Source organism: Antechinus flavipes, chromosome 4 (assembly GCF_016432865.1).
Source record: "Antechinus flavipes isolate AdamAnt ecotype Samford, QLD, Australia chromosome 4, AdamAnt_v2, whole genome shotgun sequence".
NCBI classification, from domain to species: domain Eukaryota; kingdom Metazoa; phylum Chordata; class Mammalia; order Dasyuromorphia; family Dasyuridae; genus Antechinus; species Antechinus flavipes.
This window is the reverse complement of record NC_067401.1, coordinates 114,842,138-114,867,986: the sequence shown is the minus strand read 5'-3', so window position 1 is coordinate 114,867,986 and position 25,849 is coordinate 114,842,138. Positions and strand designations below refer to the sequence as shown.

The 25,849-nt window shown below is 42.4% G+C and overlaps 2 protein-coding genes and 1 long non-coding RNA gene across 3 annotated transcripts; 2 read left to right on the top strand and 1 right to left on the bottom strand.

Moving 5' to 3' along the window:
* Nucleotides 1-14,109, top strand: DHRS11 (dehydrogenase/reductase 11). The gene is made up of 7 exons (XM_051994083.1): nucleotides 1-353; nucleotides 4,255-4,464; nucleotides 6,831-6,925; nucleotides 11,983-12,112; nucleotides 12,625-12,717; nucleotides 13,140-13,205; nucleotides 13,535-14,109. The coding sequence occupies exons 1-7, from the start codon at nucleotides 120-122 to the stop codon at nucleotides 13,574-13,576; spliced, it is 870 nt and encodes a 289-aa protein (XP_051850043.1). The 5' UTR covers nucleotides 1-119; the 3' UTR covers nucleotides 13,577-14,109.
* A 364-nt stretch (nucleotides 14,110-14,473) lies between these two features.
* Nucleotides 14,474-16,420, bottom strand: LOC127559927 (uncharacterized). Its single transcript, XR_007953232.1, has 2 exons — nucleotides 16,325-16,420; nucleotides 14,474-14,822 (listed from the first exon to the last, which is right to left on the bottom strand). It is a non-coding gene; the product is annotated as an uncharacterized LOC127559927 (long non-coding RNA).
* On the top strand, nucleotides 14,816-24,275 carry MRM1 (mitochondrial rRNA methyltransferase 1). Its single transcript, XM_051994082.1, has 5 exons — nucleotides 14,816-17,126; nucleotides 18,108-18,201; nucleotides 20,658-20,790; nucleotides 20,941-21,060; nucleotides 21,300-24,275. The coding sequence occupies exons 1-5, from the start codon at nucleotides 16,153-16,155 to the stop codon at nucleotides 21,446-21,448; spliced, it is 1,470 nt and encodes a 489-aa protein (XP_051850042.1). The 5' UTR covers nucleotides 14,816-16,152; the 3' UTR covers nucleotides 21,449-24,275.
* The last annotated feature ends 1,574 nt before the right edge of the window (nucleotides 24,276-25,849 follow it).

Below are 25,849 nucleotides of genomic sequence, written 5' to 3'. Positions count from 1 at the left end.
GGGCAGGCGGAGCCGGGGCGGAGCCGGAGGTGCCGCGGCCGGGCCCGCCCGCTGAGTGAGGGTCTGCGGGCATCTGAGTTTAGCTTGAAGGTCGGATCGGTCACCAGCCCCGGGGGGAGATGGATTCCCTGGGGCCGGCGGAGAGCGCGAAACTGTTGCTGGGGCCGGGGCCCTTAGCCGGCGTGTCCGGATGCCTCCAGAGGGAATCCAGCACCCCCAGCATGAAGCGCTGGCAGGGCCGCCTGGCGCTGGTCACCGGCGCCTCCTGCGGCATCGGAGCGGCCGTGGCCCGGGCCCTGGTGCAGCACGGACTGAAGGTGGTGGGATGCGCCCGCACCGTGAGCAACATCGAGGTACTCCGCGCCGGGACCCGAAGCTGAGAGAACTTGGGCTGCCCGGCGGTGTGGGGCGGGAGGGCGGGGGGCTGTGGTCCGAAGAGGTGGAGGTGCTGAAGTTCTGCTGAGAAGTTGGGACTGTGATCGATGAGAATTTGGGGGGCTCTTGGGGGACTCGAGATTTTGGGAACGTGTTGGAGGAGCTCAACTAGCAGGGGTTTAAGGGGTCGCGGGAGGGTTGATTGAGGATGTTTGCGGAGCTGAAGAGGTAGAAGCTGTGATTACTGGGAATTTGAGGGGCCCTATGTGGGAGGGGACTGTGACCATGAAGATTTTTGTATTTGGGGGTGCTGTGATAGTGGAAATAAATGTGTGTGTGTTGGGTTGTAATAGTGAGGAACTTCAGGTTCGGGAATTACCTGGAGGCTGTGATTATGGATATTTGGGAGGCTGGGATCTTTGGTCGTGGGTGGGGACCAAACACAGAGATTTTATGAGGATATTTTTGTGTGTGTATTTTTTGTAAGGGTATTTTAAAATGTTTACTTTTTTATTGCATGTAAAAGCAATGTTTAACCTGTTTAGTTTTTTTTTCTTCCGAGTTCCAATTTTTCTCTTACCTCTCTCTAACCTCCCCTCCCGTTTTTCCTCATTGAGAAAGCAGGCAATTTAATAAAGGTCATACATGTGCAGTTTGTTAGTGTATTTTTAATTGTTACTGGAAATGTGTATTGTTGGCCTCTAATGGGGAGGTTGAGGTACAGGGGTTTCTGTGAACTTTTCAGTGATGAGGGATTGAGAATTCTGATTTTGGGGAGGTGTGATAGTGAGCCTTTGTGGTGCAGAAGTCTTTGAGGGAGCTGTGGGACAGAACGACTATATTGCCAAGGATTTGAGACTGTGGATTTGGAAAAGGACAGGGCTGTGATAGGAAGTTTGGGTGCTGTAGTTGCGAGAATCTGAGGGAAGGAGAACTCTGACAAGTGGGAGAGCTGGAGTGACTTGTAATTTTTAGGGGTGAGGTACTCAAAGGATGATTCTGAGTAGTTTATAAGCCTCACCAGACTGCCACAGGGGACTAGGACACAAAAATGGGAAGAACTCCAGTCCTACAGGAAGCAGAATAATGGGACATAATGAAGTTGGTTGGAAATCCCCTGTGTGGCTACCAAAGACTAGGAACCTCCATAACCTAAAAGCATTATCATTCCTAATCCTGGCACTTCCTCCAGGTATCATCTTGATCCTACCTCTAGGACAACCACACTGATAGGATCCTTGACTTCTAACATTTCACCCAGATATCTTGCCTTCTTTGGATTTAGAACTAAGAGAGAAGGGAAAGAGTAAGAGAACATTAGTCAACTGGGAAGTCAAGAAGAGAAAGAAAAAAAGAAGCTATCATATATTTGGTGGGGAAGGAGTGCTCACTTCATTACTTGTGTTGTTCCAGACTTAGGCCAGATGGACTTAGGCAGCCAGTTTGAGAAACGTTCTCCTTCCCCACTCCTTGAACCTCTTCATATGGAATATATTTGTACTTCTCAGGGCCTTAAATCAATTACAGTAATTAATAACCATTATGATTTTGGGTTGGGAGACCTAGGAATAAGAGGATTAAGAACAGGTCTGGGTGTTGTCTTCTTTACCTTTAGCACAGGAAGGATTCCTGATAATATCTACTTCCCTATCCCAACTTGGATGGACTACACAAAAGCTTATTTATCTTTATGGAGCCAGGATGTTAGGAATATGTTTGTCATTTACACTGGCCTGTTTGTGACATTGTATTGAAACTCCTAGGTTGTTCCCCACCTCCTAACACACTGGGTGGTCATTGGGGTTATGGATATTAAGTGCTCAGAAATCAGAGCTGAATGGAGCAACCAGGGTAGAGGGACAGAGACAGTTTCTGTGGTAGCTCACAGTTTTATTTCTTTCCTGCTCTGTGGGCTGGTGCTTGGCTTTATCATTCACCTTCTGTTCAAAGTTCCTATCAGGGAAGGGCAGCGATCTGATGTGGGTGAAGGTCTGTAAGAAAGATTACGGGGCAGAGTCCTTGGTCTTAGACTTCACTGACCAGTGATTCATTTTATAGCTTCTCTGATATCCTCAAGGTCATCTGGCTCCACCTGTCCTTTGCCTTGCCCTCCTCCTCCAGGCCAGCCAGCTCATGGCAGCTCAGGGCTCAGTCCCAGTCTTGTGACTGGACAGTGTAGCCTGGTCTCTAAAGGGCCAGGCTGGTCCCTTAGGCAGCTGCATCTCACTACCCTATAGCCAATTTTCTATCCCTTGCCCCTTGACATCAAAATAATGATACCTTTCAGGACCAAAGAAGGGAAGTCAGTCATTGAGTTCCAAGAAGTCTAGTCGCTTAAACTCTAGGATGTATAATCTGTTTCATCCTCTCTATAATACCTCTAGGTAGAGGCAAGTGAAATTATTTGCAATTTCAGGAAAGAGAGTTACAGAAAACTAGAGGGAGTGATGGGAAGATATGGATAAGGAGAATTGAATTTCTATAGCCCCTTCATTCAGACTCTTCCTTAGGAGATTTTGGTCTCACTCATTCCTTTTTTTCCCTTCCAGGACTAAACCTGGGGTACTGAGTTAGGAATTGCCCATTATGCTTCCAGAAAAGGAGGGATGGCTTGTGTATTTGAATTTGATTTGGGAACAAGGATGGGCATGGAGAGAGGGGCAGAGTCTCCATTGCAGTTCACTTGCTTCAGCCTTTTTTTTTTTTTGTTTGTTTTTTTAAGCTGGTTTCTGCTTTCTCTATAGGATTACCAGGTTTCTGGCAAGGGACTCCTGTGTCTGGTCACATTAGGAGATGGAAGCTGCCTCTGGGCCAAAGAAATTGTGTGTTTACAGGTTCTTTTACTGGTAGGAAAGGAGGGGAGCTCTCAGGTCCTGGCAGATGGCTGAGCTGGATTGGAGCCAGCACCCATATGTCTTTCATGGGGCCCAGGTGCCCAGAGTGGATGGGCACTACCCACTCTCATTACCATATTGTTTTCCTTCTGCTAGTGCACCTCATGGACAGTTTCTGTGCAGTGTCACAGTCCCCTCTCTGCCTTCTCGGCTTCTTTCCCTAGTGTCTCTGTTTTGAGGTTCCTGACTGTTCTGAAGCTCCTCTAGCTGCAGAGTGAGTACTCTGTATCCTCCCTGGGGGAACCTCACAAGGAGAGATGTGTTCATATCACCAACTCACCTGTCTTATGATCTCAAGGACAAAGCTTGAAGGGGGAGAGAAGAGGGAGAATACATCTAGGGAAATTAGCACTAGTTATTGAGTGACATGGCACTGGGTGACTGGAGGGAAGAACTGGGATGGCATCTCCTGACTGATTTAAAAATCTTTGAGAAATCTAGAGCCAACTTTGTGGACATAATCCTCGAGGAATGGAGGCAGTAGGACTGGGGCTGGTAGGTCAGTGGGAGGCTTCTTTTGGCAGCTCTGGAATCATTCTGGGAGATTGGAAGAGTAGCTTCAAACCTGTCAGGGTAGGGATTAGAAGCTCTGGCTTTACTGGATGGGTGATTTTCTTGGCTAGAGTGGCAGAAAGATTAGGGTGAGTTGCTAGGCAGAGGAGGAGAGTTTCAAGTTAGAGATAAGACATTATTTTCTTGGGTATACTTGCCACCCTTCCCTACAGCTTCTACTCTGCAGCTTTCCTCCATCCAGTTAGAGGTTGGATAGATCCTCTCCCAATTCTACAGTTTGGAGAGCTGAGGTCTGGCACCAGGAGTGTCTCTCTCCCCTACCCAGGCAGTGGGCCATCTGTCCTTGGAGCTGATGGTTATCGTTGAAAAGTAGTCTTTTGTCTCGGGGGCTGGGGCTGTGATTTGACTAGGAGAGAGCTTGACAATTCAGATCTGTTAGTCCCGTGACGAGATTTCTTGTCTCTGTCCCCAGAAACTGGCCGCTGAATGCAAGAGTGCTGGCTACCCAGGGACTCTGGTTCCCTACAAATGTGACCTGTCCCATGAGGAAGACATTCTGTCCATGTTCTCGGCTGTGCGAGCTCAATACAAAGGTGTGGACATCTGCATCAACAATGCTGGCCTGGCCCGGCCTGAGCCCCTGCTCAGTGGCCACACCAGTGGTTGGAAAGATATGCTGAATGTAAGAGCTGTAGCTTTTGTAAGGGGTGGGGGGAAGACTGCTCAGAGGGTGGGATATGCTGGGAACAGTTGACTTGGAGTAGATGACCCAGGCCCAGGAATTACTAAATGAGGCCCTGATCCAAGTCCTGTGTTTCTCTGCAGAAGCAGAGTGAATAATCTTTCTCATTCCCTTATTCTATTTTACTATCATATTTAGTCTTACTGCTCCCTTTTTGACGCTGGAGTTAGGCCATCTATCTATTTCTTTAGATACTTTGGATACTGCCTAGCAGAAAAAGTAGCCTAGGAATTAAGAGACCTGTGTCCTGTTTGCCAGCTGCTGCCAATAGCTGCCTATGTGATCTTAGCTCGTGTCCTCTATGAATACTTGCTTTCTCTTCTTTAACATAATTTCTCATCCAACACTTGGTAACTGCTTGCTTTTTCCAAGGTTCTTTGCTAGAGGGGCACCATTTTTCTTAACTCACGGTGTGGTTATGAAGACCAAATAAGGTAATAAATGTGAAAGTCCTTTAAAAGACTGTGCCATGTACAATGAGGTAGCTGCCCCTCCCCCCAAGCCTTTATACCATTCCTGTTGACAAGGAGCATGACTTTTGCTGTGGTGGAAAGAGCACAGTGACAGAACTTCTAGATTTAACTTTCTCTGACCAGCCCTGTTCGATTCTGGGCAGTTCCTATTGTCTTGTGATTCCTCTTCCACCCAACCTCTCCCCCTTTTCTAAGGGCATCCTGTCTTCACCGTCACCGTCTCTTTCTGAGATAGATATTATTACTATAGTTAAATTTTTTCTCCTTGGAAACTGTTTGGCCTGCTTATTCGTTCTCCGCTAGTAAATCTGGGAGTTACTTTCCAGTGTTTTATTTTATGTTCATGTTTGCCCAATCCAGAGGATGGGGCTAGGAAGACTCAGAAGGGCCAAGCATTGTACTTCCCTCCCTCCCCATGTCACTGGGAGTTGAAGCAGGTTCACACTATGGGTGTTCTGTTCCTGAGGCTTTAGGGATGTCACCTGATAAGGAGAAATATCTAATCTCCTAACCAGTCGCCTCTCTCCCTGAGAGGAGAGATGTGAAGAACTGGTGAAAGGCTTGCCTCCCTCCATGGGCAGTGAGCCTGGTGGGGCCACAGCATGGCCAGTTCCTCACCTGCCTTTTTCTCTGGGAGTGTCCCACTTTGCTAGGACAACCAAGTCAGAGGGGTGGGGAGTGGGGTTGGTGTGGGGTTGTTGAGGCCCAGGAGATAATTCCTTGGGCCTTTTGGGGTCCCCCCAGCTAGTTTAATTCCTAGTTAGGCCAGGAGCTTAGGTTGGTGGGATAGCATGTAGATAGGCTGGAGGTGGAGCCAAAAGGATGATGAGCTGTCAGGACATGGGTGGGAGTCTCATATGGATGGGTTCCGTGTTCCAGGAATCTCTTTGAGGAAAATGATCATCAGAGGTCTGGAAAGTTGGGGGCAGATATTTTTAGGCTGTTTATCATGTGTTCCTCCTTTTGATGCCAGATACACTGCTTAGAGAGGAAGGACAGGGCTACTGCCACCAGAAATTCTAAAAGGAAGGAATATGGGAGATGTCCCAGTATGGAGGCTATGACAGAGAGGCAGGGAGTTAAAATGGACTCTTCATAGAGATCCCTGGGTATGGTCCCCATGGCAGGGAGGCTCCTTGTTCCCTGGTCTCCAAGACTTGGGCACTAGGATGGTTCTTGTTGTCCTCTTCATCACAGAGGATAGTTCCGTTAGTCATCTAACTAACTGTAGACTCACCTTCAGTATGAGGGAGAAAGAACGGAGACAGAAAGAGGAGGCAATCTTTTGTTACATTTGAAGTTGTCTTGATCCTCATCTAGGGTAGGATTCAGGCAGATGCCCTTGATGGTGGAATACTGACCTTCCTTTTTCTGGAAATGAATAGCAGCTTGAGAAGGGGTTAGGGCAGAATGTGATACAAATATTTCAGGTCTTCATTTGCAAGTTACGACCCAGTTTGCTTGATTGTTAGCTTTAAAAATTTTTTAATACATATAATTGAGGGATGAGGGAGAAAAGGCTGTGAGGCCAAGCATTGCACTTCCCTCCCTCCCCACGTCACTGGGAGTTGAGATTAGAAATTGGGGTCCATCTGAATTTAAAGAAAAATGCAAGAAAAAGTAACTCCCCCTTTTCCCTATCTCCCATCTCCAATAGCTTTAAACAGTCTTGGGAAGAAAAAAAATTACTAAAAATACACATAGTCATCTCAGTCTTCTAGTCCTTCCCTCCTCAGCATTCTGAGACTCATTCAGTTTTAGCTTAGACTGGTCCATGCCCAAAATATTCCTGGTTGGAGTTCTTAGTTCTCCATTTTTGATCTTTGTCTGCAGGTGAATGTGTTGGCTGTCAGTATCTGTACCCGGGAGGCATATCAATCCATGAAGGAGAGGAGCGTGGATGATGGACACATTATCAACATCAACAGGTGAATAGGGGATAGGGGAATGATGCTGGGATGGCTCAATGCCATTGTTTGGCAATGTTAGATGAGACCAAAATTCTCTGAGAAGAAATCAGTATTTCTAAAAAAAAATTTCAATTGTATTTTATTTTTCCAATTATATGTGAAGACAGTTTTCTTTTTCTTTTTCAACATGAAGATAGTTTTATTTAAGGACTTGTTGAGTATCAGTATCAAGCAATGTTTCAATGAGAGAAAATGAATTTTCTTTTTTTTTTTTTAAGTAAATGCTTTTTATTTTCAAAATATATGCAACAACCTTGCATATATTTTTCATATATATAGTTTTCAACATTCACCCTTGCAAAAACCTTGTGTTCCAAAAATTTCTACCTCCCTTCTACTTTGCTAGACAGCAAGAAATCCAATGTATGTTAAACATGTATATTTCTTCTTTACATATTTCCACATTTATCATGCTACACAAGAAAAATCAGATCAAAAAGGGGAAAAACTGAGAAAAAAAAAAGCAAACAAACAGCAACAATAACAACAAAAAAAGTGAAAAAAACTATGTTGTGATCCACATTCAGTCCCGACAGTCCTCTCTCTGGATGCAGATATCTCTTTTTTTTTCTTTCTTATGATTTTTTCCTTTTTATTTTGATTTTTCTATCTGTTGGAATTGGTCTGAATCACCTCATTGTTGAAAAGAGCCACCTTCATCAGAATTGATTATCACATAATCTTCTTATTGCTGTGTATATTGTTCTTTTGGTTCTACTCACTTCACTTAGCTTCAATTTATGTAAGTTTTCCCAGGCCTCTCTGAAATCATCCTGCTGATCATTTCTTATGGAATAATAATATTCCATCACCTTCATATACCATAACTTAGCCATTCTCCAACTTATGGACATCCACTCAGTTTCCAGTTCCCTGATACTACAAAAAGGGCTGCTATAAACATTTTTGCACATGTGGGTCCTCTTCCTTTTTTTATGATCTCTTTAGATATGGGCCCCGTAGAGACATTGCTGGATCAAAGGTTTGATAGTCCTTTGGGCATAGTTCCAAATTACTCTCCAGAATGGTTGGATAAATTCACAACTCCACTAAACATGTATTCGTGTCCAGTTTTCCTACATCCCCTATAACATTTATCATTATCTTTTCCTGTCATCTAGCTAATCTAGTGGTCCCTCAGGGGTGTCTTAATTTGCATTTGTCTGATCAACAGTGATTTAGAGCATTTTTTTATATGACTAGAAATGGTTTTAATTTCTTCATCTGAAAGTTGTCTGTTCATGTCTTTTTACCATTTATCAATTGGAGAATAGCTTGTATTCTTATAAATTTGAGTCAGTTCTCTCTATATTTTAGAAATGAGGCCTTTATCAGAATTCTTGTATGTAAATATTTTTTCTTTTTCTGTTTCCCTTCTAAGAAGATAATTTTCAATATTCATTTTTTGTAAGATTTTGAGTTCCAAATTTTTCTCCTTCCTCCACAAGACAGTAAGCAATCTGATATAGGTTTTGCATGCACAATCATTTTAAACATTGTGAAAGAAAAATCAGAATAAAAAGGAAAGAATCACAAGCAAGAAAAAGCATACAAACAAACAAACAAAAATACTATACTTTGATATGCATTTCATTTCCATAGCTTTCTGTCTCTGGATGCAGATGGCATTTTTCATCCCTAGTCTATTGAAATTGTTTCAGATCATTGTATTGCTGAAAAGAACTAAGTCTATCATAGTTGATTACATAATCTTGTTAACATATAAATGTTTTCCTGGTTTTATTCACTTCATTTAGCATTAGTTCATGTAAGTCTTTCCAGACTTTTCTGAAATCAGTCTGCTCATAATTTTTATAGAATTCCACCATTTTCATAGTGGAATATTCCACTACATTTGTATATCACAACTTACTTAGTCATTCTCCAAGTGATGGGTATCCCTTCAGTTTCTAGTTTGCTACTGCAAAAAGGGCTGATACAAACATTTTTGCACACGTGAGTTCTTTCCTCTTTTATGATTTCTTTGGCATACAAACTCAGAAGTGACACAGCTGAATTGGAAGGGTATGCAGTTTTATAGCCTTTTGGGCATAATTCCAAAATAAAACAGCGCTATTTGTGTCATTGATATGATCTGGGTAAGCTCCCAGCAGGATTTGAAGGGAGTGCCTGGGCCAGTTGAAGTCTGGAAAGGCTTCTTTGAGAGGGTAGATTCTTGGGAGCTGCTTAAATGATAGGAAGAATTGAGAGGCAGCATGGTGGTCATGGTTGGATTCAGAGAATGTGGGTTCAGATCTCAGTTCTGCTAACTGTGTTGCTCCAAGATTAGGTCACCTAATCACCCACTTTGGGCCTCAATTTCCTCATCTTCAAAATGAAAGGGTTGTACTAGATCAGGATTCTGTTCATGACTTGGGGTTCCCCAAGAGGCCCATGGATAGAAGAGAGTTTATTAATTTAGATTGGGAAAAACAATTAACGTTTTTATTTTCACTAGCTTTTAACTGAAGTTTAGTATTTCCTTCAATTATTAGAAAACATTCAAAGAAAGGATTTATGACACAAACCAGGTTATGAATCCCTGGGCTGTGATAAGACCAGAGGTGAAACAAGGTTACCCATTATCACCACTATTATTCAATATTGTACTAGAAATGTTAGCTTTAGCAATAAGAGGAGAAAAAGAAATTGAAGGACTTAGAATAGGTAATGACAAAATAAAATTAGCATTCTTTGCAGATGATATGATGTTATATTTAGAGAATCAACTAAAAACTACTAGAAACAATTAACAAAATTAATAAAACTTGCAGGATATAAAATAAATCCATATAAATCATCGGTACTTCTATATGTTACTCACAAAGCTCAGCAGCAAGAGAAAAAAAGAAAAATCCCATTTAAAATAACTGTAGATAATATAAAATATTTGGGAATCTACCTACCAAGACAAAGTCAGGAATTATATGAACACATATGAATTACATAACATTTTTCAAAAAAATAAAGTTAGATCTAAACAATTGGTAGAATATCAAGTGTTCATGGGAAGGCTGAGCTGATTTGACCTAAATTAATCTGCTTGTTCAATGTCTTACCAATTAAACTGCCAAGAAATTACTTTATAGAGCTAGGAAAAATAATAACAAAATTCATCTGGAAGAACAAAAAGTCAAAAATTTCCAGGAAACTAATGGAAAAAAAATGCAAATGAAAGTGGTTTAGCTACATCAGATGTAAAACTGTATTATGAAGTAGCAGTCATCAAAACCATTTGGTACCAGCTAAGAAATAGAGTATTAGATCAGTGGAATACATTAGGTTCACAAAAAACAACAGTCAATGATTACAGTAATCTGGAGTTTAATAAACCTCAAACCCTCAATTTTTGGAATAAGAACTCCCTATTTGACAAAAATTGCTAGGGAAACTAGAAAATAATATGTCAGAAACGAAGCATTGATCAACATCTAACACCCTATACCAAGATAAGGTTGAAATGGGTTCATGATTTAGATATAAAGAGTGATACTATAAGCAAATTAGGAGAACAAGGAATAGTCTACCTGTTAGACCTGTGGAGAAGGAAGAAATTTATGGCCAAAGAAGAACTAGAGAACATTATGAATTTAAAATGGATAATTTTGATTACTTAAAATTAAAAAGTTTTCACGTAAATAAAACTAATGCAGCTAAGATTAGAAAAGAAGCAGAAAGCTAGAAAGACTTTTTTACAACCAGTGTTTCTGATAAAAGCCTCATTTCTAAAATGTATAATTGACTCAAATTTATAAGAATACAAACCATTCCCCAATTAATAAATGGTCAAAAGATATGAATAGATAATTTTCAGATGAAGAAATTAAAGCCATTTCTAGTCATATGAAAAAATGCTTTAAATCACTATTGATTAGAGAAATGCAAATTAAGACAATTCTGAGGTATCCCTTCAAACCTCTCAGATTGGCTAAAGTGATAGAAAGCAATAATGATAAATGTTGGAGGGGATGTGGGAAAACCAGGCCACTAATGCATTGTTGGCGGAGTTGCCAAATGATCCTACCATTCAGGAAAGCAATTTGGAACTATGCCCAAAGAGATCATAAAAGAGGGAAAAGGACCCACATGTGCAAAAATATTTGTGGCAGCCCTTATTGTAGTGGCAAGGAACTGAAAACTGAGTGGATGCCCATCAATTGGAGAATGGCTGAATAAATTATGGAATGTAATTGAATATTATTGTTCTGTAAGAAACAATTAGCAGAATGATTTCAAAAGGCCTGGAGAGACTTATATAAACTGACGCTAAGTGAAATTAGCAGAACCAAGGGAACAAAATTGTACACAGTAATAATAAGATTATGTGATGATCAAATGTTGTGGACAAGGATCTTTTCAACAATGAGGTGATTCAAGGAAATTCCAATGGGATTAGTAATGCAAAATGCCAATTGCATCCAGAGAAAGAACTATGGAGACTGAATGTGGATCAAAGCATAATATTTTTACTTTTTTTTTGGTTGGTTGTTTGCTTGGATTTTTTTTCTTTTCTCATTTTTTTCCCCTTTTGATCTGATTTTTCTTTTGAAGCATGACAAATAAAGGAGGGAGAGAAAGAGAAAAAAAAATTGGAATACAAGGCTTTGCAAAAGTGAATGTTAAAAACTATTTTTGCATGTATTTGGAAAAATAAAATACTTTAAAATGTGAGAAAAAAAAAAAACCCAAAGTCGCAAAGAAAAAATACAAACTGCTTCATTTGAGACTTAAAAAAAAAAGAATCCCTGGGTTGAATCTTTAAATCCTGTGATCCTATGAATGACTACAGATGGGAAAGGACATTTCAGGTGTAGTTCAAAGAGACGGGGAGGGAGTTGTGAGCAGATTCAGAAGATCAGGAGAGGGCAGAGAAGCTAAGGTATGAGTCAATGTCTTGGAGTAAGAAGATGGCAGAGTAATTGAGGAGAAGCAGTCAGGGGAAGGGCATTGAAGGAGACACTGGTGAGATAGGAAGGCCTCTCCCCCCAATCTCTGATCTTACCCTTCCTCTACAGCATGTCGGGTCACCGGGTGATAGCCCAGTCTGATGTGCATTTCTACAGTGCCACCAAGTTTGCCATTACGGCACTGACCGAGGGACTGCGGCAGGAGCTTCGAGAGGCCAATACCCACATCCGAGCTACAGTGAGGGAACGCTTGTCCCAAGGGGGGATTTGAGGCCGATGAACCTCCACCTTAGCGGGAGTCCAGTTCTCCCGGCTCAATGTCCAGTGCATTCAGTTGTGGTGGGCAGAAGGAGATAGAAGTTCTGGGTTTCTTCCTGTCTGCTATTTTCATGGCCCTGATCCAAGCCTCGTTTTTCCAGACAAAATGACCCAAGTCTGAGGCAGAAGGGAGGCCCTTGGGGGCAGGGTCACATCAAGAAAGCTGCTTGGATGAAATGCAGCCAATGTGATCATGAGAGTAGTTTCCTATTTGATATTCCTTGTACGGGGTGCAGGGGGTGCTGGACAGTGAGTGGCCATTTCTGCGGTCTTTCTGCTTCTCTTGGGCGCCTATCCCCTCACCATGACCTCTTCCTCATGGCTTGTTCTCTTTTGCGGATTTTCTTTCCCTCACATGGGATAGGGAACGGGAAGGGGAGGAGGAGTGAAATGGAGGCTTATCCCCTGAGCAGCCATCCTCTACCCCTCCAGTGCATCTCCCCTGGGGTGGTGGAGACAGGATTCGCCTTCAAACTTCATGACAACGATCCTGGGAAGGCGGCTGAGACCTACGAGCACATGAAGGTGGGATCTAAAGGGCTGAACACTGAGCCAGAGGGGAAAGGATTAGGTCTCATGGTACAACGGGGAGAGCTTTGCACAGGGAGTAAGGCTACCTGGCTTTCATCCAGTCCCAGCTCTTTTTCTGATTTGCCTTGTTATACCTCAATTTCCTCATCTCTAAAATAAGGAGGGTTGGACTAGATGGTGTCTGAGGTACCTTTCAAATCTAAAAAATTCTGCTTCAATCCAGTTTTCAAGTCACTAATCTCCTAAGCCCCCAAATTCCAGAAGCCAAAAGCATCATTTACTGGAATGGCCAAGTCCTATAAACAGTAGACTAAGGGTTGAAGTCAAGAAGAGGAGGACAGGTGTATTGGGAAAAGGGATTGGGGTGGCGAAGAGGAGTAGAAATGGTCTCTCATTTCTTCTCCTGATGCTCTCAGTGTCTCAAACCTGAGGATGTAGCTGAAGCTGTCATCTTTGTCCTCAGTACCCCACCACATGTCCAGGTGAGTCTAGAACTGACCATTCTTTAGGAACTTCAAAAGAATCACTGTCTATAATTTCATAGTAAAAGAATGGAAAAGCTAATGCAAGTGGGAAACACATTTATGTAATATCTACACTGATTTCTGTCTGGATTGGAGGGAGGGATTGTTAAATTAACTACTTACAGAAAACCCTAAATTAAACTGGAGGCTTAGAGGGGTGGGGATGGGGATTGAGGGGATGGTAATTCTCAGTAATTTGCTTTAACTCTGGAGATGGCCTTTTCTTGGTGTTGTGGAAGATAAGGGAGAGAGCTTAAGTCTTGCCCACTCCACTGTACTGTTTGCAGATTGGAGACATCCAGATAATGCCAACGGAACAGGTGACATAGCATCTGGTTGGGAGCCGAGCCTGGGGAATGGACCCCTACTGCCTGGCTCCTAATTCTGCATTGTATGTGTAAATTTTTGACCCCTGGACTCAACCTCCTTCTGCTCCCAGGACTAAAAATATTATTTTTGTAATCTCAAATTGTTTCATATGCAGATGTGATGCAAAGATGAAAATTGGGTGATGGGTGGTAGGGTGGTTCGGGTCTATTTTCCTTCTTAATATGTTACCCTTCACTCATTGATCATTGAGCTTTGTCCTCTTTATGTCCTTTCCTCCTTGGGAAGGAGGCCAAAATTGGAAGCAGTACTTACTAATGCTTCCCTGGGATCTGGGAGCAGGCCCTCCCTTGTGACTTCAGGTTTCCTTTCTTTCCCTTTCCTCTATTCCCTTTCTTCCTGCTAATCTTGCATCTTCCATTTTCCCTGACCTTGGGCTTTGGAGGGATTATTCCATGCTGGGCACAGCAGCAGGGTCCTGTCTCCCAAGAGAATTTTCACTTCCAGAATTAAAAGAGAAAAAAAAACCAACAAATTTTTGGCTTTGGAAATTTATTTCCACTTATTCCGTTTCCTAGAATAGGGGTTTATCGTATATAAGATGGCTCTCCTCTGAGTGGGAAGGGTCCTCCACCAAGAGTTACTCTGTGATATTTAGGGCTGTGGGGGAAAAGAGGGACTGGATGTTGGGAAGGAGCAGATTAACTATTAAGTAAAATGAAATGGAAAGGGTCTAGAGTGAGTAGTAAATTTAAGGAACTCCATGTGGGCCCTTGGGGATGCAAGTTGAAAATATAAGCACAGTATAAAAAAGTTAGATCAGAATAGAGCCACGTTAAGAGGAAATTTGGTATACATTTCTAAGTCTTGATTTTGTTATAGAAAAGAAATACAATGCCCCCCTTTAATTAAAGTTTTATTTTCAAAACATATGCTTAAGTAATTTTCAACATTCACTATTGCAAAATCTTGTGTTCCAAATTTTTTTCCTTTTCTTCCCTCCACCCCTTTCCCTAGATGGCAAGTAATACAATATGTTAAACATGTGCAATTCTTCTATACAAATTTCCACAATTATCATGCTGCACAAGAAAAATCAGATCAGAAAGAAAACAAAATACAAGCAAACAACAATAAAAAAGGTAAAAAATACTGTGTTGTAATCCACACTCAGTCCCCACAGTCTCCCTCTTGGTGCTGATAGCTCTCTCCATCACAAGTCCATTGGAACTGGCTTGAATCACCTCCCTGTTGAAAAAAGCCACGTCCATTAGAATTGATTATTGTATACTTTTGCTTTTGCAAAATGATTCTAATTCACTTCATTTAGCATCAGTCCATGTAAGTCTCTCCAGGCCTCTCTGATATCATCCCGCTGATCATTTCTTATAGAACAATAATATTCCATAACATTCATACACCATAACTTATTCAGCCATTCTCCAGCTGATGGGCATCCATTCAGTTTCCAGTTTCTTGCCACTATAAAAGGGCTGCCACAAACATTTTTGCACATGTGGGTCCCTTTCCCTCCTTTAAGATCTCTTTGGGATATAAGCCCAGTAGAAATATTGCTGGATCAAAGGATCTGCCCTTTGGGCATAGTTGTAAATTGTTCACAATCAGTTCACAACTCCATCAACAATGTATCAATGTCCCCATTTTCCCACATCCCCTCCAACATTCATCATTATCTGTTCCTGTCATCTTAGCCAATCTGTGTGTAGTAGTACCTCAGAAATGTCTTAATGTGCATTTCTCTGATACAAAGCCCCTGTTGGGGGTGAATAACACCCCAACAAACTTCGGGTCCCCAGGCCAGTATCACAGGTATGGCTAAAGAATTTGCAGACTCAGTTTGTCTCCAGGTTAAGGGGCAAAGATTTATTATGCTGGCAACAGGGAGCTAAGTTCCAAAATGGATTAGCAAAGAACCAGGAGCAAGAAGATAAATTTATAGGAAAAGGATGGAGGGATCTGGTGTTTCATGTCACTGATAAGCTAATTTTTATTATCCCCCTCAATATTGAATTTTATGGTTTAGAGATGGAAAAAGCCTCGGAAACCCTGCTGTCACAGACTGAAGTCTGGTGAGTCTGTCAGCCAGTGTAGTGTGTGGAGCTACTGCACTGTCAGGACGGCCGGCCTCAGGGCTGCTGCCACATCTCCCCTAGAAGCTGTCCCGGCACCCAGAATAAGGGGCTGACTGGCCCCGGAGAGTGACGGTGAATTCGGTTTCTTTTGTTTGGTGTTGTAAGAGGAACGCAGAAGTTTAAAAACCCTCGGCTCCTACATGTAAGGTGGTGGCGGCTGCGAGATTTTACTGGTCCGTAGCACGAGACCCTCAGGTCTCTGGCACCCGGTTTGCCCATTATTAACCAGTTACCCGCGGGCAGCCTTCCCGGCTGGCCTAGCGTCGCGAGTCCTAGATGGGAGTCCCCAGAATCTTCCCCAGACCTTCCAATCTTTAAAGCTCGCTCCACCAGAGGCCCAGGTCATTGTGAGCACGAGCACTCGATCCGGCTGAACCGGGTGTAAGGAAACCACCTACTGGACACATGGAGAAGGCCAGGAGAGGATGGGTCAAGGATTTCGGTCCCCCCACCAACCCAGCAGGTGGCGCTGTGGGAACAAACCGCAGGCGGAGCTAGACGGCTCTGTTTACGCGGCTCCCAGCGTACATGGCCTCGGCTACACAGGGGCGGAACTGGAAAGCCGCTCACGTGGGTGCGAGTGTACGGAACTCGTACCTGCCGCTTTCCGCCAGCCGCGTGGGTTTTGTGGTAATAGTCCTGGTCAGAGGCTCCCGAACTCGCGATGTCTTGGTAGAGAGCCCGGACTTCTAGTTCCCCCAACTTGCCCGGTTTCCAGCGGCCGGATCCCCCGGGTGGGAAGGGAGCGTCTGCTGTCTCGTCTACACCGTAGATCCGACTGCCGGCGGGAGGCCAGTGTGCGGGACATGCTGCAGTGGCCGGCTCGCCTATGGGCCCCTGTCCGGCGCGCTTCGGCTTTTCTCCCAGCGCGGCTCCTCTCACGGAAGAACTCTTTCCCGAGGACGCCCCCCTGGAAGGCGGGACCTCGGCCTGAGGCCCGGCCGGGGGGCGCGGAGCTGCTTCGTCTCCGGGAGGACGACCTGCCCCTGCCCGGACGGCAGGAAGTGCTGTTTGGGCTGGCTCCCTGTGCCCTCGCACTGCGGGCTGCGCGTCGAGATGTGACCCGTCTCCTCCTCCTAAAGGGGGGGGCGGGATCCGGGGCGCGGGATAAGCTGGCTCGAGCCGCCGAGGCTCTGGGCGTCCCGGTGCAGCCCAGGAGGCGCCGGGAGCTGGATACCTTGTGTGGGGGTCAGGTTCATCAGGGTGTCTGTATGGAGGTGGCCCCTCTGCTCCCCACGGCCTATCAGAAGGACGAAGAGGCCTGGCCGGCAGAGGGGCCGGCGGCCCGGCGCCTGTGGCTAATCCTAGACGAGATCCAAGACCCTCGGAACCTGGGCGCCGTACTGCGCACCGCACATTTCCTGGGAGTGGATAAGGTCATCACCAGCCAGATAAACAGGTAGATCTTTTGCCTCCATCCACAGCATCCGTGGACCATGCGTCTGACAGCTCCGTCCCAACTCCCCGGGAGCCACAATGACCACCTGTATCTGTAGCCCACTCCCCGCTCCTCTGACTTGGGGCCTCCGCTCCGAGCTGGAAGCGGTTTGCTTCAGCCTAAATTGACTGCCTCTTTTGGGCCAAGGAGATTGGGCCAATACCTCCCCTGCCCCCCCTCCCTAAATTATATCGCTCCCCTCTGAGGCCAAAGCTTCCGGGATAGCAAGCTTGGTGCTGGAAGATGGGAAAAACTTGCAGTTTCTCCAGATCCTCCTTGTATTAATGCTACCTTCCTCCTCAAATATGTATTTATTACCGGGGTCGTCGCTTTAGATCTTGAGGACACCTTAGAGGTCATCTGTTCCATTCTCTCTGTTTTTCAGAGCCCTGATTGCTCTTTTTCCCCACTGTATCATGATACAGAAGCATCAGACTTAATCTCCTTTTATAGATGAGGAAACAGGCTCAGAGATGCTAAATTGCGTCGGTCACACAGTTTGGACTTAAGCTAGAATACAAACTCAGAGCTTTTGACTACACGGCCTTTTTTTGTGTCCTGGACCCCTGTTTGGTATTCTGGAGAGACTTACCCCTTCTCAGGATCATATTTTTATATACATAAAATAAAATACATAGGACTACAAGGAAACTGAAGATTTATGGAAATAACTAATTTTATGATATACATAAAACATGTTAAGTTATAATTTTTCCCATCCAAATTCATATGTCCCCTGGAAATAGTACCTGGTAAATAGCAAATAATAAATAAATTAATGTTTCCTTTCAGAAATCTAACCTTGGATCCCGGGCAAAGAAGCCTTGCCTTAGAAGAATCCAAACTCTGAGAGCTAACTGCTTTAATTTTGTTCCTAGTGCCTTCTGCATAGTAGGTGCTTAATATATATTTGTTGAATCTAATTAAAATTGAACTTTGCAGTTGCCCCCTGACTCCAGTGGTTAGCAAGGCCAGTGCAGGAGTCATGGAAGTAATGGATATCTTTGCAACTGATGATCTTCCAGGCTTGTTGAAGGTAATTAGTAGTAGAGTGGATTAGTACACTCCTCCCCTGAAAGGTTACCTTGTATTTATCCTTTTTTAGTATATATCTGTTGATGAAGATGTCATCTCTCTCATTCAAATGTGAGCTCTTTGAGGACAGGGCTGTTTTTGTTTTGTTTTCCTAATATCAATAGCACTTAGCATAATGCCTGGCACAAAAGTGCTTACTTGTTGATTGATTATTTATCCATAACTCCTGTGGGATAGGGAAACAGAACCCTAAGATTGGTGGTAATGCTGTCATGTCCATATTTCATTTTAGATTTTAGGGGGACATTAGTTTCTTAGTCCCACTTGAATCTACCATTCTAGTGTTATGGTTTAGGATTCTTATTCTTATTCCCCAAATGGGATCCAATCATCCTTGAGGGAGAAAGGATCTGTGCCTCTGGAACTTTGGTTAAAGGAGGACTCAGACTACAGAGCCTCTCTCTGTTTTGGTTTTTTTTTTTTTTTTTTTTAAGTTTTCAGTTCAGTTTTATTTCATTCAGTTCAGTTCACTGTGACAAGCATTTATTAAGCTCCTATTATGTTCTAGAATCGGGGATGCTGAAAATTACAAAAAGTTTTCTATTTAATTTTGGGAGGTTACATTTTTGAGTTCCAAGTTGTTCCAGCCTTGCAGTAGAGGCCACATTTTTATTCACACACACACACACACACACACACACACACACAACATTCTTTTGCTTCTGCTTGTGTCCTTCATTATTTCATTCAAGTCTTTCCATATTTTTTAAAATCAACTTGCTCATCATTTCCTACAGAATAATAATACTCTATCACAATTGTATATCACAACTTATTCAGTCATTCCCCAATTGATGAGTATCCAGTTTTTTGCCACTGCAAAAAGAGCTGCCATAGCCCTGTTTGTAGTGGCTAGAAGCTGGAAAATGAATGAATGCCCATCAATTGGAGAATGGTTGAGTAAATTGTGGTATATGAATGTTATGGAATATTATTGTTCTGTAAGGAATGACCAGCAGGATGAATACAGAGAGGACTGGCGAGACTTACATGAACTGATGCTAAGTGAAATGAGCAGAACCAGGAGATCATTTTATACCTCAATAATGATACTGTTTGAGGATGTATTCTGATAGAAGTGGATCTCGTGGATAAAGAGAGCTAATTCAGTTTCAATTGATCAAAGATGGGCAGAAGCAGCTACACCCAAAGAAAGAACACTGGGAGATGAATATAAACTGCTTGTATTTTTGTTTTTCTTCCCGGATTATTTATACCTTCTGAATTCAATTCTCCCTGTGCAACAAGAAAACTGTTCGGTTCTGCACACATATATTGTATCCAGGATATACTGTAACCTATTCAACATGTAAAGGACTGCTTGCAATCTAGGGAGGGAATGGAGGGAGGGAGGAGAAAAATCGGAACAGAAGTGAATGCAAGGGATAATGCTGTAAAAAGTTACCCTGGCATGGGTTCCATCAATAAAAAGTTATTTAAAAAAATCTGCCATAAATATTTTAGAGTATAGAGGTTTTTTTTTTCTTTCCTTTTTCCCCTGTTTACCCTGGGAAATAGACTCAGTAGTTGAATTGTTGGTCAAAGAGTAGAGAATTTTATAATTCTTTGGGCATAATTCCAAATTGTTCTCCAGAATGGTTGGATCAGTTCACAATTCCACCAAGCATATTAGTGTCCCAATTTTTCCATATCTCCAACATTTGTCATTTTTTCTTCCATCATTTTACCTGATCTAAGAGGCATTTTAATAAATTTTGTATTTTTCTAAGCAGTAATGAGTTAGTGTATTTTTTCATGACTAAATATAGCTTTGATTTATTCTTCCAAAAATTGCCCATAGAGTCTCTCTTTAAACCTACCTGGAGAACTTGATCTGTCTCCCTGGTGTGTAGCTATCCTAAACCAGAACTGTACTTGACCTTGGGAACAAAGTTCTTTGTACCGGAGTTTGTTTTTTGATTTTGAACTGTGACTCTTGTTGGCCACATGGAGGCGATGTTGTCCCATATTTAGCAGCCCCGCTGTCTATTCGACTGGTCTGGGCAAGGAGGAGCTCATGTTTCAGAATAGGAAATCAGGGAGGGAATCAGCTGCATGTGATAAGGGAAATGGTAGAGAAGCATTCTGTAAAATCTCTTGCTAATCTCCCTTGAATTCCAGGAATCTTGCAGTAGAGATGGAATTCCCAGCTTTTCCCACAGCCTAGTTTCTTTCACACAAAAGCCATACAAAAATCTATTTTCTCTCTGTGTTTCCACTGCTCCTAGGATGTAAGCTTCTTAAAGGTAGAGACTAGTTTGTTTCTCTATTTCTTGCACTTAGCCTTGTGCCTAATACATAGAAGGCCTTTGATAAATGCTTGGTGGTTAATTAAATAGTATTATTGATAAAATCTGGTGAGTCAGGAAATCATCTTTTTTTTCTTTCCCTTGCCAGGATAAGGCTCAACAAGGCTGGCTTGTTGCAGGCACTGTGGGTTGCCCAGGGTCTGGGATTGTTCAGTGCTCTAACGTCCCCATTACCAGTTGTCGAGAGTTCCTCTGGGACCGATCTACTCTTCTGGTGTTAGGTAGGTGACAGGAGGTGACACCCAGCTATTGGGTGAGATGTTTGTTGCATTTCCCTGTTATTTTGTTGTACCTGCTTTCTGCTATACCTGTTTTCCAAGGCTGTAGTTGTAGGTAGTACTGACTCTTCTGTCCCCATCTCTGCCCTATAGGAAATGAAGGTTTTGGGCTATCCCATGATGTCAGAAGCCTGTGCCATATTTTGCTAACCATCCAGCCTGGGCGGGAGCTCATCCCAGAAGTGGAGTCCTTGAATGTCTCTGTGGCTGCAGGTAAGGATTCCCTTACCTCCATTCTTCTCCCTTAATGTAAAAACAAAAACAGTCTCTCCCTTCCTCTCCCTTCTCTTCCTCTCCTTTTTTCTTTCCCTCTCTTCTCTCCCCTCCTGTCCTCCTCTCCTTTTTTTTCTTCCCCTCCCCTCTTCTCTTCTCTCTTCTTATCTTCACCAATTTCCCCCCTTTCCCTCTATTCTTTCCCTAATCCAGTCAATTGTCCTTTTTGTGTTAAACAGGGATCCTTCTCTATTCCATCATCAGCCAGAGGAAAGGGCATGGAGATTGGCTTCAGAAGGAAACAAGTGCTGTTGCTTGTGACTCTCCACAATCCTCAACTTCTTCTGAAAAGCCTGAACCTGGAACCAGCCAAGGCCTAGGACTATAGGAGCCAACTGTGGCTGCAGAACCAGCTAAGGCCTAGGGTTGTGGGAACCAACTGTGGCTGCAGAACCAGCCAAGGCCTAGGGTTGTGGGAGCCAACTGTGACTGCAGAGCCCAGATCAGGAAGAGAGGGACCAAAGGAGGAATTCCCAGAGGGGGGTTGACTTGGATTTTGGGCCTCTGGGCATGTGTATGTGCAAATGTGTGTGCCTATCTGTGTACTGGGTTTGACTGGGTTCTTGTTCCCCCACCTCCTAAATGAAATGAAGCCTTTCTGGATCCTTTTCCAACTTCTCAAGGCCCTGTTTCTGCCCTTGCACTAATGATTTTGCAGCTGTTTTCTTCCTGATAGAATGTAAGCTCTATAAGGACAGGGACTGGTTTTTTTTCTATTTGTATGTCAGGACAGTTGAGAACTAGGTTACTGATTGTGATTGCATACATGGATAGGTCCAAATACCTGTTTGAGTCCTTGATAATGTTCATGTACAGACAAACCACACCAATATGCATTTATTCATAATAATTGCAGCCCAAACTGGGAGTCTTCAGTATATGGGAAGGAATTCATTGTATTGTCTGTAAAAGAAGAAAAATGATAGCACCTCTCCCTTCAAGGGTTGACTTAAGAATCACAGGAAATGAATGTGACACGGTTTGTTAGAGGATTGCAAATTTAGTAGTAGAAAAGATCTCAGAGGCTGTCCTATCTACTCCGTCCAACCCCATCCGTGTCGTTGAGGGGATAAGTCACAGGGAGTGAGGTTAGGTGATTTCCTAAGACCTCTGAGCCTCAAAGAAGAAGATAGGAAGAAGAGGAATCCCTGCTGCTGTAGAAGAAGCACTGACAGAGTGTCAGAACTAGAAGAGACCATCTCATCTTAACAGTATTTTACAGAGGAAGAAACAGGCCCAGAGAGTTAAAGGAGGCCAGACAGCATATTTGTTACAAGTCAGGACTAGAGCTGTTAATTCCCCAGCTCCTGGTCTGGTGCTCTCATGTCCCCTGCAGAGCCCAACCCACTGGGGATCCTCCTCAGCCCAGAAAGCTTTGGCCACAGGGAGGCCTAAGTAGGTTTGGCTAGATGCCTTTTATCTCCCTTTCTTTCTATTTTCTGAGAATCAAAAAGACTGCCATTGAGATTTTAATTTGTAGATCATGCCTTTCTTTTTTTTTCCCCTTCTTATTTTTAAAAATAGAAATTATTTTATACTACTAATAATTTCCAGTCAACCACTGCTCACCAAAAGAACTTTTCCTTATGACCAACAGAGGGAATTGACAAAGCTGTATTAGACAAAGTATTTACACAAAGGGATATATGTTTCATTATCAACCCCCTGAAATCAAGATTGGTCATTTTATTTATCTGATTTCTGATTTATGTTAGTATTTGGAGTCAGTATATGGAATTTTTTCCCCTCCTCTTTTGCTTTCTTCATTCTGTATTAATTCATAGACGTCTTTTCCAATTGAAGTTTTGTGGCACAAGAATATTCCATTATAACTGTTGAATATAATTTGTCCACTCCAGACCTGACTTTTCTTTGAAAATTTGGATCTTACTACATCTTCTTCCCCATCCTCTCCCACCATTACCCAAATGATACATTGGGATATTCTGTCTGTATTCTGTCTGGGACTACCTGTTCTAGGTGCATTTTTTTCTCACCACCACAGGCCCTCCTATGATATTTTTCCACAAGAGGGAAGCTTTATTCTTTTCTCTTTTTTGCTTTTCAAAATTTTTATATATTTTTTCTTTTTTTCCCCTGAGCCAGTTGGAGTTAAGTGAATTGCCCAGGGTCACATAGCTAGGAAGTGTTAAGTGTTTGAGGCCAAATTTGCACGCAGATCCTCTGGACTTCAGGGCTGGTGCTCTATCCATTGTACAGACTAGCTGCCCCATTTTTATTCATTTTTTTGTGTTTCAATTTTATTTTGCATTCCAAATTTTCCTCCTCTCCTCCCCCTCACACCTGATTAAGAAGGAATGGAAAACAAAACCCATTCCAAGTAAGTATAGTTAGGTAATACAAACTCCAACACCAGCCATGCCATATCCAAAAAAGAAAATAGGCTTTCATGAATGTGCAAGGACTAGATCCTTAGGTACCTGAAGCCCTTGGGCCTGTCCATACGGGCTTTGTGGATCCCCAGCATGGTGAGCCAGGGAGAAGGAGGGGAACTGTGAATTTGGTTATTTGCTCTCAGGAGGAAGAGGGTCTAGAGTCTCTGGGAATCCTTTGTGAGACCTGGATATCTCCATTAGGTGGCGCTCTTGGTCTTTGGTAAATCTGTGCCTAAGCTGAAGGCTTTGACATAGGAGGAGGTGATTAGCACCCCTGACCTCTTCCTCCCGAGGCTGCTCTGATTTCTTGGGGTTATGGAGACGAAATCTCTTTCTCAAACCAAGTTAACCCGACAATGTCTAGTGTCAGGATTGTGGAGATCATAGCATCTTGCAGACTTGAATCTGGAAGAGACCTTATAGGTTATTTAGTGTAATATCTTCATTTTATTTTATTTTATCTTATTGTTTTGTTATTCTAAACTTAAATGCCAAATAAAGTGAGCATTTCCTTGTTGAATGTGGAACATGAGAGGAGTGTAATGCAGCTGAATATTATTTAGAGCCCTTATTTTAAAAAATAATATTGTTTAATATTTTCCAGTTACATATAAAAAAATTTGACATTCACTTAAAAAAATTTTGTGTTTCCTCCCCTCACCCCTTCCTTGATAAGGCAAGCAGTTTGATATCAAATGTGAAGTTAGAGAGCTTGTTTTTAAGTTTTATAATAAATTTACCTTGTAACTTTTAAAGTTATCCTACTTACGTGTGATTCCTTCTGGCCTTCTATTGTCTTTTCATATTTGTTTCTTTATTGGGGATGGGAATGGGAAGGAATTCTATCTCTAATCCCTTTTTCCCTCCAGGCGCTTCAGTAATCAAAATAAGTAAAACAAAACCTTTCCAACTAATACTCAGTAATCAAAACAAGTCATCACATTAGCTGTGTCTGAAAACGTATACCTTAATAGAACATTTTTCTATCACCTTTCAGTCAGCAGGTAGGTAGCATGCTTTGTCACTGGCAATCCCCTGGAATTGTGCTTGGTTTTTGCATTGAAAGAGTTCTGAAATCTTTAACAATATAATTATTGTTTAAATTATTTTCATTCTGCTCATCCCACTATGCATTGGTTAAGTCTTCTCAGGTTTCTTTGAAATCATCCCTTTTCATTTCTTTTTTTTTTTTTGGGGGGGGGGGGAAGCAGTTGGAGTTAAGTGACTTACACAGCTAGGAAGTGTTAAGTGTCAGGTCAGATTTGAATTCAGGTCCTCCTGACTTCAGGGCTGGTGCTCTATCTGGTGCTCTATCCACTGCACCATCTAGCTGCTTCTTTGTTTTTTTGTTGTTTTTTAAAATAACTTTTTATTGACAGAACCCATGCCAGGGTAATTTTTTATAACATTATGCCGTGCACTCTCTTCTGTTCCAATTTTTCCCTTCCCTCCCTCCACCCTCTCCCCTAGATGGCAAGCAATTCTATACATGTTAAATAGGTTACAGTATATCCTAGATACAATATATGTGTGCAGAACCGAACAGTTTTCTTGTTCCACAGGGAGAATTGGATTCAGAAGATAAAAATGACCTGGGAAGAAAAACAAAAATGCAAGCAGTTTACATTCATTTCCCAGTGTCCTTTCTTTGAGTGTAGCTGCTTCTGTCCATCATTGATCAACTGAAACTGAGTTAGATCTTCTCTTTGTTGAAGAAATCCACTTCCATCAGAATACCTCCTCAAACAGTATCGTTGTTGAGGTATATAATGATCTCCTGGTTCTGCTCATTTCATTTTAGCTGCCCCTTTGTTAAGAGAATAATAATATTCTACTGTATTTATATGCCAGAATTTATTCGACCATTCCCCAATTCATGGACAGTCCTTTAATTTCCAGCCCTTTGTTATAACAGAGCTGCTATTAAATATTTTTACACATACAGATGCTTTTCCTCTTTATTTGATCTCTTTGCAAGTATGTATCTAATAATATAATAGTATAATGTAGGAGTATTTATCATAATATAGTAATGAGGTAGTAAAGATGGACAGGTTACCCCAGACTGGTATAAGGAGGACCCAAGTTCAAATCTGGCCTCAGAAAGTTAATGTTATCACCCTGGGTTACTTAACCTCTGCCTGCCTCATTTTTCCTCAACTATAAGATGGGAATAATAGTAGCATCTTCCTCCCAGAGTTGTGTGGATCAAATGAGGAAATAATTGTAAAGTACTTAGCATATTGCTTGGTACATAGTGCTATATAAATCTTAGCTATTAATAATATCATTTTATAGATGAGCAAATTGAAGGCCAAAGAAGTTTAATGATT